Source organism: Myotis yumanensis, unplaced genomic scaffold, assembly GCF_028538775.1.
Source record: "Myotis yumanensis isolate MYYU_CA2020_CCGP unplaced genomic scaffold, mMyoYum1.0.hap1 SCAF_21, whole genome shotgun sequence".
In the NCBI taxonomy this organism is placed as follows: domain Eukaryota; kingdom Metazoa; phylum Chordata; class Mammalia; order Chiroptera; family Vespertilionidae; genus Myotis; species Myotis yumanensis.
Window position 1 is genome coordinate 10,551,376 of NW_027223772.1, and position 13,425 is coordinate 10,564,800.

Sequence of the window (13,425 nt, forward strand, 5' to 3'; positions counted from 1 at the left end):
AGGTGTATTCCCAGTAGCCAAATGGTAGGCATAACTCTTGCTTCCTCAGGCAATGGCAGACCTTGAGATCAAGGCTTGCTTTCTCACTGAAGCAGAATGCATCCCACAGTTTTTCTCAGTTCGAGAGCTATCAGAAGCCACTTCCAATCTAAGTAGACTTGTAGAGTTAAACTTATTAATGATGCTCAATGGGAAATGTAGGCCCTTGCTTTCCGCTCTCCTAAGGCTTTCTCTGCCTCATGCAAAGGGGGAGTTGTCCTTATTATGGTCTTAAGTCCTAGGGTGCTCAGGCTAAGTCTAAAAGTATCTACACTCTCTTGCTGTTGTGCTCAGCACCTTATTTCCCTAGGATGACTCTGATGTTACAGGTCTCCCCTTCTCTGTACAGGGAACAAATCCTCCCCAAAATATTAGCTTGCCAAGAGGTTTCTTCTCCTTTCCCTATAAGGTTGGGTTGGAGGCCATGCTAGCATATTAATATGCATTTCACCTGTGACCTTAGGCATTCGATCCCCAAGACTTCCCCATCAGCTTCCACACCTCTTCCCAGAACAAGCAATCAGCTTTAGATGAGGTCATATCTAAGAAACACCGCAGCGGAAGAATCAGAAGGACTTAGTGATTTGCTGAAGGAGAGGGAAAAGGAGAGAAAGGCCTCTCTGAGGGAGCCAGCTTCCAAGTTGGTCCCCAATGGCCCCTACCTCCTTATACTCACACCCGTGTGTAGTCCCTTCGCATGCTGTATGAGGATTAGTCTGTATCACTTCTGAGATTAAATTATTTGAAAATCTGTGCCTTCCATTTTAGGGGTTCTTTTCCCTCTGTCTTTCTTTCTCTTCATCACTGATTCTGGGGGAAATCCAGCTGCCATGGCAGGAGGACACACTGGGAGCCTATGGAGGGCCCATGTGATAGAAACGGAGACCTTCGGCCCACAGTCAGCAAGGATGTGTAGGCTGACAACAGCCAGGCCTGTGAGTTTGGAAGAGGACCATCCAGCTCTAGTCAAGCCTTGAGATGTTTGCTCCCCAGCAGAATGCAACCTTGTAAGAGATACTGGGCCACAACCACCCAGGTAGGCTGCCCCTGGATTCCTCATAACTGTGAAATAGTAAATATTTATTCTTTTAAACTGTTAAGTCTAGAAACAGATAACAGAATTTTCTCAGGTTTCTGGCTCAAGTGATAAAATGAGTGATGCAGTTATTCAACAAGAAAGGAAACTCAGGACCACAAGCAAGGTCACAAGAAGGGTCAGGGAGAAGAGTTCCTACCTGTGTATTCTATATATATAAAAGGCTAAGCGACCATCTGACCATCAGACCGGTAGCTATGACATGCACTGACCACTAGGGGTCAGATGCTCAATGCAGGAGCTGCCAAGCTGCAGTGACTTGGCAGCGACAGTTCTCGGGACCCCAGACCAGAGAGGAGGGAGCCCAATTCCGGGGTGTGTCATCCAAGAACTGCCCTCTCGCAATCCAGGACCCCTCGGGGGATGTTGGAGAGCCAGTTTTGGCCCAAACCCCGCAGGCCAGGCCAAGGGACCCCACCTGCCAGAGGGATCCTGCTCACTCCACAGACGCCCTTCGAGCCGCGGCACTGCTACTGGGGCAGCCGGCCCGGGAGGGACAGTGGGAGGTTGGCTCCAGGGTGTGTCCGGCCCATCTCGCCCAGGCCCGTCCCACCAGCCACCTTCTAATTAATTTCCTTTCAATGTGCACGAATCCATGCACCAGGGCACTAGTTTGCATGTAAAAGGCTTTACACACCATATGGCCGAGGACATTTGTATGAAGGCAGAGAGAGTGACTTCCTAACCTCAAACAGCATAGTGTCCAACAGTGGGACTGAGTGTCTGAAATCAGGCTGATCTCAGAAAGTTTAAAAATGATCATTTTATATCTTAGTGTTTTTGTTACAGGCAGATTTGAGTCTGGGTGTCACACTTCAATAGGGGGGTGGGGATGGGGGAGAGATCCTTCCATTGGCTGATTTTTTTAAAAGTACGTTATCACTATCCTTTTCTCTATTATTAGAGAAATTCCTATTCTTTAATTCTCTATTTCCTAATTCCCGAATTCTCTATTATTTCCCCTTTAAAACTGTCTACTACTAGGTATTTTGCTCTGGAGTTTTGTCCTGATTCCCCTGTCATCTCCTGAAGGCTGTTTCTGCCACATTGTGCCTGGGCACCTGACTCTCCCTCCACGGGACTTCGCCAGACCCCCAGGAAGCTCTCACCCCAACCTCCCCACTGTCCTTACCATTCTCTCTTCTTACCCTCCTCTTTGCATGGCAGGGCATCCTTTCCACTAAAGACTCTATGTTTTCTTTCTAGCTTCCCATTTGGTCTCCAGACCTATAACTCTTAAGTTGTGGATCAAGTCAGGTATATAAAAGCCACATCCATAAATATAAGACTCAAACACTTTCTTATTGGAATATGATCATAAATCAGGAAATAATCACAAGAGAGGCCCTAGGCATAATTTCTTGAAAATGCAGATTCTCCTTGTGCTCCCAGCCTACTGCTTTCCTGGCCTTTCCTCTTTCTGAGTTGTACCTTCATTCCTCACTTCCCAACATGCCCAAACCAAGTGCCAGTGACTTTATAACCAACTAGAGGCCCGTTGCACAAAGAGATTCATGCAATAGGCCTTCCTTCCCCTGGCTGCCAGCACCGGTTTTCCTCCGGCACCCGGAACCCAGGCCTTTGCTCTGGCTGCAGTGGAGAAGCCAAGCCTGGAGGCTTCTCCGCTCTGGCTGCAGCAGAGAAGGCAAGCCTCTTGAGTCTTCAGTCGTCTTCAGTCTTCAGTCGTCTTCAGTCTTCGTTCCGCGCCTGCATATGCAAACTAACTGCCATCTTTGTTGGGTTAATTTGCATGCTCATCCTGACTGGCTGGTGGGCGTAGTGGAGTGACACCAATTTGCATGTTTCTCTTTTATTAGTGTAGATGGCCTTTTGAGCTTTTCTAACTTGATATCTTTATGCACATAGTGCAAATATCTAACAATTTAGTTAAGTCACTAAGAGAAACAAGTAGTGAAATGGAATCAATGGAGCTAGAAACCATGAAGCCCATTGGTCGATGCTGGATCAACAAGTGAGCTGGACCACCGGGAATTGTTCATCAGGGTGACAGCACAAAGAGCACCCAAAAAGTACAGAGAAAGCAACCAGTCACTCCAATGAGGGGAGGAAAGACGGGACTTTGGGGAACAACATCAACATTAATGATTTTTACTATCACTTTAATCATCTTTCTTAGTGATCCCCCTAGTCAACATACTAAGAGAAAAAAATAAAAAGCCTGAGAGGTATAGATCGGAAGCCCCCTAAGTCTGACAGTCTGAAAGAGGAGCCAAGTACAGTCACAGAGGTTCAGAGGTACAGAAGCTGGAAGAAGACCAGAAATTCAAAACCAATCAGAGGACACCATGTGCCATCTGGTGAACAGGAACAATACGCACATCCAGATTTCACATATTACAGATGATTGGACAGTTGTTTGTATCTGCACTCAAATGAACAACATCCAAAAGTTAATGTCTCATAAACAGCTTACAAAACTATCGAGAATCAGACTCAGCCCTAGCCAGTTTGGCTCAGTGGACAGAACATCGGCCTGTGGACTGAAAGGTCCCGAGTCCAATTCTGGTCAAGGGCACATACCATTGTTGCAGGCTCCTCCCTGGCCTGGGTGTGCGCAGGAGGCAACCAACTGATGTGTCTCTCTGACAACAATGTTTCTACTTTCCCTCTCTCCCACTCTCTCTAAAAACAAATGGAAAAATATCCTCGGGTGAGAATTAAAAAAACAAACAAAAAAACAGATTCATTTTTAAATAAAAATTCAAAGTGTGTTTCTGAGCCAATGAATACTAAGTGATTTAAATGTGTCTGACTCAGGACTTACCTTTTAAACATGACACCAAATTCACTCATTTTTATGCTAGAAACATAAAAACTGAGGGTTAAAATTCCTCTCTGCATGGTGACTTCAGGGTAAAGATGGCTCCCCTCATGCACGCATTAAATGAAAACTACATGGAGAGCTGGCTCCTACCCGCCATGCCTCAAGAGGGGAAGAACATCTATGTGCGTTTATAAACATGCTCCACAGTTATCTGGATGTGTGATCACCGAAATCAATGCAGCTGTGTTTATTCAATGTGCACAGCCTTGCGCCTCGGCCATGTTGCTAAAACCTGCCAGTTGGAAATTCTCTGATGCTCATAACTTCATTATTTCCAGACTGGATAATTCCTTCCAGCACGCAAAGGAAAACTCCCACATCACGGCTCATGGGAGACTCCTGGGGGAGCCCAGTTAACTGCACAGGAGCTGTGGGAGTGGGAAGAGGACACCGAAAATAAAAAAGAAAACAGGATAATACAGGGGTTGGGAGGCAGGCCCATGACTTGCTGCCTTTAAAGAAGGAAAGTGAGGAAGAACCTGTTGGAATAACAATTGCCTCCGCCTGTTACATGTTTGTGTGTTTGCAGAGGTCAAATAAGGATGAGACATACTATGCTGCTTTGATCTGAATGTGTTCCCCCCAGTTCTTCTGTTGGAATCCTAACGCCCAATGTGATGGTGTTAGGAGGTGGGGCCTTTGGAAGATGCGTAGGTCCTGCGGCGGAGTGCTCATTAGTGAGATTAGTGCCTGTATAAAGGTGGCTGACAGAACTCCCAGCCTCTCCCACCCTGTGAGGACACAGCCAGAAGTCAGCAGTCCACAAACCAGAAGTGGGCCTTCACAGAACCCAGCCATGCTGGCACCCAGATCTCAGACTTCCAGCCTGCAGGACTGTGAAAATAAATCTGTTTATAAGCCACCCAGTCTGTGGTATTTTGTCATAGTAGCCTAAGCAGACTGAGACCTGTGCCATCGATGAAAAAAACAACAACAAAAAAACAACTTGTAGGGGATTGATTCAAACCATGTATTTTCTTTCTCTTCAGTTGACTACTGTATGCACTTGTCCTTTTGCAGTTGTGGTAAAAAGGGGACTATTTTTAGTTTTAAAAATGTTTCAAGTTCCATTACTGTCCATAAAATCACCCATTTTCAGAGACTTAGTTATCACTATTCAGTGACTGGGGAACAGGCTGCTCAGGTGAAGCGGGTAGGAGGTGAGGAGTTCCCAGTTGCCTGGCTGTGAAATGATGGGGTGTTTTCCCACAGTGAGGCACTGATCTGGTCACTGGAGGCCAGGAGCCCGCAGATGTGACAGCTCAGAGGGTCACATTCTTTTTATTTTAAATAATATATTTTATTGATTTTTTACAGAGAGGAAGGGAGAGGGATAGAGAGTTAAAAACATCAATGAGAGAGAAGCATCGACCAGCTGCCGCCTGCACACCCCCTACTGGGGATGTACCTGCAACCAAGGTACATGCCCTTGACCGGAATCGAACCTGGGACCCTTCAGTCCCCAGGCTGACGCTCTATCCAGTGAGCCAAACCGGCTAGGGCGAGGGTCACATTCTTACATAGGCTTCCCAGAGTTACAATATCCTCAGGTCTCCATCAATTCCGCTCCATCTTTTCTCCTTCCTGCATCTGACCTTTTATACGACTCCCTGATCTCATTAAACCCATTAAAGTCTCCATTGCAGGTGAGCAACCCTATTACCTTCCCGTGCCACAAAAGCCAAGAGCCAGACTACCCAAAAAGGAAGAGTAAAGTATGACTCTCTCTCCTGCGTGCGCACACACACATGCACGCACACACACACATGGGCGCAGAGATCTTTATATCATTCTACTTCATGGCACAATTACCAAAACCAGGATTCATCAATCATACTGAACGTATGGCAGGTCAAAGAAGAATGCTGCTTTGACTCAGATTTTCTGTATAGTCAAACTGGACTGGACTGAATAAAAGTAGCTTTGAGTCAGAAATTGACCACTTTTCACCAGAGTTGTTTTGGATGCAAAATAGGCAAGCTGCAAATAAAAGCAAAGACAGCATTTCTCATCTGGAAGTCCCTTGTAAATATAGAATTTTACATCTGGAAATTATTTGGAGATCCTCAGATGGAACCTTCTCGTCTCATACATGAGAATTAAGTTTCAGAGAAGTAAAATGACTCATTGAAGTCACACAGCTAGTTGGCGGCATGGCTCTGAGGAGTTCTCAGGTCTTGTGGCTCTCACCTTCTAGTTCTTTTTGACATATTATACTTTTGGTTATAGTTTGTTGTGTTTTGTTATTTTCTGTTGATGTTGGTTATTCTTTTTGTTGTTGCTGCTGTTTGGTTGGTCATTTTGGTGACTTGTTTAAGACAGTCTATTGTCTTTTCTCCCATGACTCGATGGGATTCTGAGAAACAGAGGTGGTTCTATGTGCAGCCAGGGGAGAAAGAGGCTAAAGTGGAACCCTTCCAAACCTTGCCAGGTTTGGAATTTTTGATTCCTCTTTTGCAGTTATACAATGATATTATATAACTAATATGTATTTCCAGTTCAGTTCTCATGAATTTTGTATAGGTTTCTAGAAGCAAATAAGAAAAAAATTAATTGTAGAAAGATTCCTTTTAGATTTTAGAATCTCTTCTGAAAGATCTCCTGCTCATTCTTCTAATTTTAAAACTTTCCTTTATAGTGAGATATAAAACTGTAAAACTATTTTAGTGGAGGAGAAAACATGTTTTAACATCTGGTTTTGATGTCAAACTAAAAATACTCCAAAAGTCTACATCTTTCTTGGTCCAATAGCTGAGCAATAAATATAATAGAAAAAAAATCGCTCCCCTTTGTATTTTGCCAAATTCATACCGGTCTTGTTTAAAACAAAGAAACATCATAGTGATTTAGAAAATTTAAAATTTTAATATTACTTTAAATTACAATGTATTTTCCTGATCAGTTTATCTTTAACAATGATTCAAATAATTATAGTTTTAAAAATAAATTTACTATATTTAACTGAATTTCCCCTCCACTCAACTCATGCCAGCAATGTCATCAGCTTAAGCCCAGATCTCCTAGACCACTTGGCTGGTTCCACAAACTATTTTAATGACACTAAGGGAAAAGGGAACGGGTAATCAGAGAGAACGCTTTGGTTTTAACTAACATTTCATTCAGTGGAATGGAAAAAAAAAATGTGGGAAAATGCAGAAAGTAAATAAACTTTAAATAAAGATTACCATCTTTGAAAGCTTTTTTTATGTCTATTAAGAACCTAGAATAAAAAAGATACTAAGTCCCCTTCTTTCTAACTTAGCAAGAACACCTTTACACATTCTTGATCCTGTCTCTGTTCTCAAATAGTTCTTCCGAATATTTTTAAAGAGTACGGACACAAAGTAAACATTGCTTCCAAGATCCAAATTCTATCAGATTATTATATGTGTTTGCTTCATCAGTCATTTTTTAATGTCAGCTAAAAGGCATATCTGAATGATGGACAGAAGAAAGAGCATTTCAGTTCAAGCACTGCCACAGCCCCACAATGGCTAAACCAAAGTAGGAAAAGGTAGCTTTTATACTTCCAGATATTTTATTGACAATGATTGGAAGGAACAAAACTTTTATAGCTTCAAATGTATTTTCAGTTCTCCAGAGAACACTACCACTTGGTAGAAATGAGAGGACAGCCCTTACAAAAGGGGGATTTCACGGTGGAAAGATGGTAACTTCTTTCCAAATTTGAAGTTTATTTTTTTAACAAACTTTTTTATTTTGAAACAGTTTTAGATTTTTTTAAGTGCAAAAATACAGAGTTCCCATATATCCATACCCAGTTTTCCCTATTATTAACATCTTATACTACTAGCATGTTACAGTTGTCAAAGTTGATGAGCTAATACTGACACATTATTATGAGCTAAATTTTATTCAAATTTAGTTTTTCTCTAATGTCCTTTTTCTGTTCCAGGATGCTACATTACCTTTAATCATCATAGCTCCTTAGGTGGTGGGTTTCTTAAGACTTCTTTTATGTTGACCTGAGTTTTGAGGAGTACTGGCAAGGTATTTTGTTGAATGTCCCACCATTGGGATTTATCTGATGTTTTCCTCTTGGTTAGACTGGGGTTATGGCTTTAGAGGAAGGAGATCACAATGCTGCCCTTCTCATCACATCACACGAAGGGTACATACTATCAACATTACTTATCACTGTTGATGTTACCCTTCATCTCCTCACTGAGGTGCTGTTTGTCAAGTTTCTCCAATGTAAAACTGCACACACACACACACACACACACACACACACACACACCCCTCTCCATACTGTCCTCTTGGGAAAGAAGTCACTGTGTAGGCCACACTTAAGGAGAGAGGGGTGATGCCTCACTTCCTTGAGGACAGAGTATCTAAAGAACTTGGACTTCTGCACCATGGATTTGTCCATTCTCCTCCATTTGTTTATTTAGTCAAATATATATCAGTATGGGCTCAGATGTTTATTTTATACTTTACATTATTATCCAAAGCTCTTTTCTTTACTTTGTTGTCCAGCGTTGGCCATTAGGCGTTCTTTCACATGGCTCCCTGGACCTTTGACGTGCACCCAAGTTGCAGGTTGTAGCTGCTGTTTGAGCATTTCCTTATTTTCTGGCCCTACAAGATGCTCCAGGCTCATCTTGTATATTTCTTGTCCCAGGTCCTACCTATTTCTCCAAGAAGCCCTGGTTTCTTTATTGGAGAATGGCCTTAGAAACCAAGATCGGGAATCTAGTGTGTGTTCATGCTCCTAACCTTTTTAACTGACAAGCAAGGAAATACGTGTGTATGCAAACTCTTGGACACACCATCTCTATACTTATTTCAATGTGCAACCATCCATATCTACTAGTGTATTAAATATGAGTTCATAATGATGTCTCTAGTTCTAATCCATTTCCACGTGCATTTTTCTAGCCACTTCCCCTTCCTCATCTGTAACCTTGCACTTCAACAGTGAGACGGCTAGCTCCCACCATCTGCCATTCATTTACTCAATTGTTCAATTCTAGCATACAGGTATAGTGATACCAAAATTGCTAAACTGTAGGCCCATGGGAAACAACTTTACCAACTGCGGTATTGTGTGCAGTTTCCTTTGCCTTTAGTATTATAGATTCCACACGTTTCCAAAGTTATTTAGGTCAGCGTCCTTTACCCCTACCCCCTTCAGGGAGGTTGTTTCACACACTTTCATATAATTAGATTGTTTTGTCACATTTTGTATTCCACCCTGGGTTCCTCTGACCTCCTAAGTGATTATTTATTTATATAGAATAAAACAACATGAGTTTATTCTGGACAAGGGGTGTGGTGGGGGTAAGAAGGGGAGAAGCCACTGATGGAACTTGAAGGGAAATGAACCAATTTAGAGGTTACTTAAGTTTCTGTCTAAAATAGGCTAAAAAGAGAAATTTATGGAACATTACCACAATTCATTTATTTTTTAAATGTATTGAAATCTTTGCATACAGTAAGGGACATAGTAAAGATCAAAGTCAGAAATGTAAGAAATATAGCTCTTTTTTACAATTAAACATGGATTTTTCTAGGAGCTTTCAGTAAGTTTATTCAATTTTCCTACTTGTAAAATAAGAATAAAAAGTTTCTCATCTAGGACTAAAAATTTATGATAGGTACACTGATAGTATTCTGCATCCAGAGGTAAAAATGTAACAACTATTTAAGTTTTAATGAAAGGAAATAAGCACTACCCAGTTATATTTTTCACATAATTGTGAAATTTTATATTTTTACACAATTATATTCATAAAGCATTGCAACCCTGATAATTACTATTCACTCATATCACTAAGGAATTATTTCTGTCTAGCAATTTGAGATCCTTTGGGCATTTTAAAGTCCTTAAAGTATACAAAATTATCAGTATATACCTAGATTTATTCTTAAGCATGTGGGAGAATTTACAAAGGTTTGGTGGCTGTTCATGGAAGATAATCTTAAATAAAATCCTCCCCCAAAAAAAGGGGGGAGAAAAAACATATTTTGAGGATATAAAAAACACACAAAACAACTTATTATCCTTGTACAACTGCATAAATGCCATGTCTGTACTAAAATATAACCACAATCTTCCAAGGATACAGTTTAAACTCCTGCTGTGATCATGCATTTTATTAAATTATCAGAATTTATCTAGAATCAATTCACCAAGTAGCCTTTGCAGGAGCAAATTGTGCCCAAGGACCTCTTTAGTTTCTTATGGAAACCAGCATTTATTCATTCCTAGTCAACACTTTACATTAATGCAATTCACAAGTCTACTCTCTTTGCAGTGAGCACTGAGCAGACACACATGTTTGAGGCCATTAATGAGTATTTCTTCCCAATACTGTCAATAGTTTCTTATTCCCCATTATTCAATTCCAAAAATACTATCTGTGAATATAAAAACTACAATTTCCTAGTTAAGTATTCAGAGACAATATAGTTAAATCTTATTGAAAACCCATCCTTAATAAGTTCAAAACAACTTTGAAGTTACAATAAGAACACCTGTTTCTTTCCCCTCCTAGTCTCCCAAGGATATCCAATAAGTTATTCCACAAATAAATCACTATGCTTTTGTACTGATGTAAGTTTGTACCAACCCTGCAATTTCCCAAAGGCTGCCTCAGACTCCCGCAGAAATAAGACAGGAAGTGAACTCATTCCAAGCAGGGGCAGGGCAGGAGACCAGAGCGGGAGGCAAGATTAGAGGCAAGGGATGGGATAATTAGAGCTCAAAGTCAAACTGATGCTTTAAAAAAATCTAAAAGGCTTTTTGGGGGGTGGTTGGAGAGAGATGTAAGCAGTTTACCGAGACCACTGTCTTCATGAGGGGAGTCCAATGCTACAAAAGAAGGCGCTTAAACAAAGCTCACAGAGACCAATGTTCCCCCAGCCTCGCTCTGCAGGAACTACCATATTGATGTGTAGTACGTTAGCACAAAGAAATAGTTAAAATAATGAGGGCTCTATAAAGTTTGATTTTAAAATTCTCATTCTCAAAATCCTGAACAACTGTTGGAGGAAGGGCAAAAAGAACAGAACAAATGGCTCCCTAACCTAAATACATCCCCTGGAAATCGATGCCTGTCAGTTTCTTCTCCCCACACTAAATCCAGGGTCTCCCGGGTTTCAAATACTACGATTCACGGCCAAGGTGAGTGTGCACTGTCAGCAGGACTGTCACACCCTCACAAACAGACCGTTTGAAGGCGTGGGAGGTTCGCATATAAAGTCCAGGAGGCAGAGCTGCCCAGAGACAGGTGCCGTAAGCAAGTCACAAAGCAGAGCTGGCTCTGTTTGGAGGCACTTCACACTGACCCAGCTTGGCAGCAGTCCACTCCCTCAGGGGAATGCGGGAGCTCTGAGGAAGTCTGTACTCAGAGACACGTACCACTCCCATCCACAGCACTGGGAGTCGCCAGCAGAGATCTTAACAGAGGGTGAGGCTGGGGATGTAATCATGAGGCTTGCCTTTTAATTCTCCTAACTCAGAAATACGGGCACTTAATACAGTAAGCTCTTCACCCTGACTGAAGGGAAGTAATCCTATTAAGAGTTGAGCATGCTTGGGAATTTACCTGCTTCGCCGTGGGTCTAAGGATTGGAGGCTGACTAGGCGATGCCACAGATGGAGAGGCAATCTTTGCAGAGTTGGTCCCCTGTCTGAGCGCGCTCCTGCAAAGGCTCATCTCCCAGCGCGGGAGATCAACAGGCAGGGGCTGCGGGGTACCCGACACCTACCTGCCACTCTGGTCTGAGGTCCATGTGACTGATCGCCCCTGGGGTTTGGTTCTGTACCGTATCCTTATGGCATGAGGAAAAGCCGTAGCTGTCTGAGCCCCTGTCTTCCTGATCTGCAAGCTCCACGTGTCAGTGTCAAACAGGAGTTCCCCACAGCCAGGAGCCAGGCTGCACCGAGCATAATAGTCTAACTGCTCCCTCCAACGATCTGCAGGCAGAGTCACAAGTTCACGTACAATCTGATTCCTGAGCTCAGAAACAACCGTGAGCTTGGGAGACCTTGTAAATTTTTCAATACCTGGCACAGCAGCAACATCCACCTCCTCAACCCTTAACACAGATAAATCACAGCAGTCCAACACCAGCAAAAAATCCTCACTCCCATGATTCCCTGTGTCACAGCAGTGCTTCGAGCTAGAAATCCCATAAGTCTGTTCCTGGTTGTCATGGTTACCATCTTTACCAGAAGTATCTCTTTCACCTTTACCACAAATTGCAAAATCACTGTATCCCATTTGAGACCAGGAGGTCCTTGTATCTGCCACAGGAACGTGGCAGGGTTCCGGCTTCCTAAATCTGCAGGCTTCATTTGACTCTGATCGGCAGGCTTCCTCGGTGGAACCACTCTTCTTCCTGAATCTGTTTCCAGACTCTAAGAAAAGCACTAAGGTGCCATCGATGATTTGACTTTCAAAATCCACATCTAAATCCAGTACATAATGCTTCACAAGTATGTGGCTGGTGTTGGCCATGAGAGGCAGGTCATCTCGAGAAGGGTCCAGCTTTATGTCCATGGTGTGAGTTGTTGAGAGCTTTGTTAAACTCTCAGAAGGGGCTTCCTATCTGCCTTACTCATTCGGAATTGTAAACGGCTGTCTGTCCAAAAAAACCACACAAAACACCCTGATTCACAAATTATGGTTCCACAGCCTTCAGTCCCCTGCCAAAGAAGAAAAACACAATTAGACAAAATTCCGAGACCCTAAATGCTCCTGTAGCCACTGCTCCTTCAAAATGACTACCTTCTTCAATGATCCCCCAATGTGGTAGAAGCTCATGGCAAGCAGGCCGATGAATCTTTGTGACTGGCATCAAAGAAAGCTGCATTATGGGTTTCTAAAAATATTCCAATTACCAATGGAATGGAAGGGGCTTCCACAGAGCCAGAAGAATCCTGCTCCAGACTTGAATAGTCCTTGTTTTGTAATAAAAGAGCAATTGTTATGCAAAAGCATAACTGAGCATCACTGTACCTCTTGTTTTAAAATATATTAAATGTATCATTTCTAATTTTGTGCATCAAAAGATAAGTGATTGTTTCTCTGCTGTGATTCTAAGTAACAAATGTGAATGAAGGCTAAATGGCCTCATACATTTTATTCTTTGAGAGTAATAATTTAATACATATAATGCAACTCCAGGGATTAATGTACTTTTCACATTAGGACCACTCTCATATCAGCACTTCCAGTAAATTACAGGAAAATGAGCCAATTTACCAGGAGTGCATTCTAAGTATTCCTCTGAGATTGTTCATGGAGATTTTTCAAATTTATAGTTAAATACTCAAGGTATATCATTACATCTTAATAGCTGAAAACCCATTAACATTCTGGAGAATAGCCTTCTTGTGGCAAACAAAAAGGTCTTCTCATTTGAAAAAAAAAGTATGCAAATACCTATAAAAAAGGAAGGAGAGAAATTAAAA

At 42.1% G+C, this 13,425-nt stretch overlaps 1 protein-coding gene across 2 annotated transcripts in view; it reads right to left on the reverse strand.

The window, feature by feature from the left end:
- AOPEP (aminopeptidase O (putative)) overlaps window positions 1–13,425 on the reverse strand; it is a 332,190-nt gene that overhangs the window by 278,754 nt on the left and 40,011 nt on the right. For both annotated transcript variants that reach the window (XM_070400873.1, XM_070400872.1), the window contains exon 2: window positions 11,718–12,657. In XM_070400873.1, the coding sequence (XP_070256974.1) occupies window positions 11,718–12,511 (794 nt within the window). In that variant the 5' untranslated portion in view covers window positions 12,512–12,657. The remainder of the gene's footprint in view (window positions 1–11,717; window positions 12,658–13,425) is intronic.